This window comes from Egretta garzetta, unplaced genomic scaffold (genome assembly GCF_000687185.1).
Source record: "Egretta garzetta isolate BGI_Z169 unplaced genomic scaffold, ASM68718v1 scaffold737, whole genome shotgun sequence".
NCBI classification, from domain to species: domain Eukaryota; kingdom Metazoa; phylum Chordata; class Aves; order Pelecaniformes; family Ardeidae; genus Egretta; species Egretta garzetta.
Genome location: NW_009260195.1, coordinates 113,576 through 115,568, shown reverse-complemented (window position 1 = coordinate 115,568; position 1,993 = coordinate 113,576). Strand labels below are relative to the sequence as shown.

The following is a 1,993-nucleotide window of genomic DNA, read 5'->3' as shown; positions in this document are numbered from 1 at the left end:
CGGGCTGCCAAGCTGTTGGTAACGCCTGAGTGGAGTTGGAGACGACGGGCCAGCTCCTGCCCTCAGCGCCCACTGCCGGTGCGAGCCAGGGCCCTGCCGGAGCTGGACCCAAATGCCTCTGTCAGCCCCTTGAAACGTTTTGCCGCGGTTTGTAACGCTTACTAAAAATGAAGCTTCTCGCCTTCCCGGGCTTCCAAAGGAGCCAGGTACCCAGCGGCGTCCGGGCTCACCTTTCTCGCAGCGCCGGCCCCTCCAGCCGCGGGGGCAATCGCAAGCGCCGGTAACGGGGTGGCACGACACGTTGTCCCCACAGTCGCAGCGCTCTTCACAGCGTGCTCCGAACAGCCCCTCGGGACAAGCTTCAGAGATGCAAACAGGGCAGAGACGAGAAGTTACACAAAAAAAGGTGACGCGGGTCCTTTTTCACTGAGCTTTGGTAGGCGCTCACATCATTTACGTCCCTGTATTGGGTGGAGCAGCATAGGGCTGTGCTTTCTATTGGTATGTAGAAAGAGGTTGATAACACCCCAGTGTTTTGGCTACTGCTGAGCAGGGCTTGAACAGCATCCAGGCTGTGTCTCCAATATTCACTGCGCCCCCCCAGTGGGCTGGAAGGGGGCAAGATCTTGGGAGGGGACGTAGCCAAGACCCCTGACCCAAACCAACCAAAGGGATGTTCCATACCATCTGACATCAGCTCAGATATAAAACTAATGGAAAAGGAAGAGGAGGGGGGAATTTCGTCTTTTGCGACGTTTTGTCTTCGGGAAGGAACAAGTATGGATACTGAAGCCCTGCTTCCCGGGAAGTGGCTGGACATGGATTGCTAATGGGAAGTAGAGAATAAAATCTTGTTTTCTTTCCTTTTGCTACGATGTGCAGCCTTTCCTTTGCTTTTGCTTTTTTTTTTTTTTTTCCTTTATTAAACTGCCTTTATCTCAACCCACGAGCCCTTTGATTTACTTTTCTCTCCTCTGTCCAGTTAGAGGGGAGTGCCAGAGCAGATTTGGTGGGCCTCTGGCATCCAGCCAGGGTCACACCACCACAGTCCCTTTCGTTCCTGCCAAGCCAGAGCAGTGCTGTGACACAACTGGTGCCATCTGCCAGCCCGCAAAGGTTTTATCGCTCTGCAAGTGGTGCGGCTGGAGGCAATGATGTCCCCTCTTGCCTTTGGTTCGGCGGTGATGGGCATCACCAGCCTGGCAGTGCGGGGACCGCAGCCCCTCTCCCGCCCCACGGCACCTACGGCGTGGGAAGCGGCTGCAGGGCCCAGGGCTGACTGGCATCACCAGTCACATCTGCCCCGGGTACCTGAGCACGAAGGGTGCTGCTGCGGTCACCTAATTCAGCACGAAACCCTCTCTTTCACTGCGCCCCACGTTCTCGGAAGCATTATTCCTGGCACTGCTTAATGAGCACTGGGTGCCAGCACAATGTATTTTAATCACGGCAGAAATTGTTTAGTTTTGCTGCTTCTTCGGCCGTCACAGCAGCGCCTGGTTTCTAAAGCAGCTGCAAAACAAGATGGGTGCAGCACCGGAGTTATGCAGAAGACCTCGAGGGGGCCCTTCCCACCCAAAACACTCGATGCAGAGGTTAGCACTGCAGGCACAAAATCTGTGGACCTCATTTTCACGTCTGCCTCACGAATGAATGCAAACCCCCCCAGTAATCCCCCGTACAACCGCCCAGACCGGCTGCCTGCCCACCCACGGGCCAGGTTTGTCCTCGCAGCTGTGGCCGTGCCACGCAGGGCCGGGTAGGTATCGGCACACAGGCACGGTTTGAAATGCAGTAACACGGTGCTGTGGGAAGCCAAGGACAGGATTCTAGCTTTTAAAAAAAAAAAAATAAAAATCTATCATACAGTTTCTGCATTTGTGGGTGGGTTTTTTTGATTCATTTATATAGAAAGAAATTATCAAAGTGCACCTGCGGGTGAGCTCGGTGCAAGCAGCTGTGGGCAGGGTGAGGCAGGAAAAGCCCCTGGGCT

The 1,993-nt window shown here is 54.7% G+C and overlaps 1 protein-coding gene across 1 annotated transcript in view; it reads right to left on the bottom strand.

The window, feature by feature from the left end:
- MEGF6 (multiple EGF like domains 6) overlaps positions 1 to 1,993 on the bottom strand; it is a 117,524-nt gene that overhangs the window by 5,004 nt on the left and 110,527 nt on the right. The window contains exons 23-24 of the mRNA XM_035897589.1: positions 1,281 to 1,311; positions 231 to 359 (exon numbers count right to left, since the gene is read on the bottom strand). Coding sequence (XP_035753482.1) covers positions 231 to 359; positions 1,281 to 1,311 — 160 coding nt within the window. The remainder of the gene's footprint in view (positions 1 to 230; positions 360 to 1,280; positions 1,312 to 1,993) is intronic.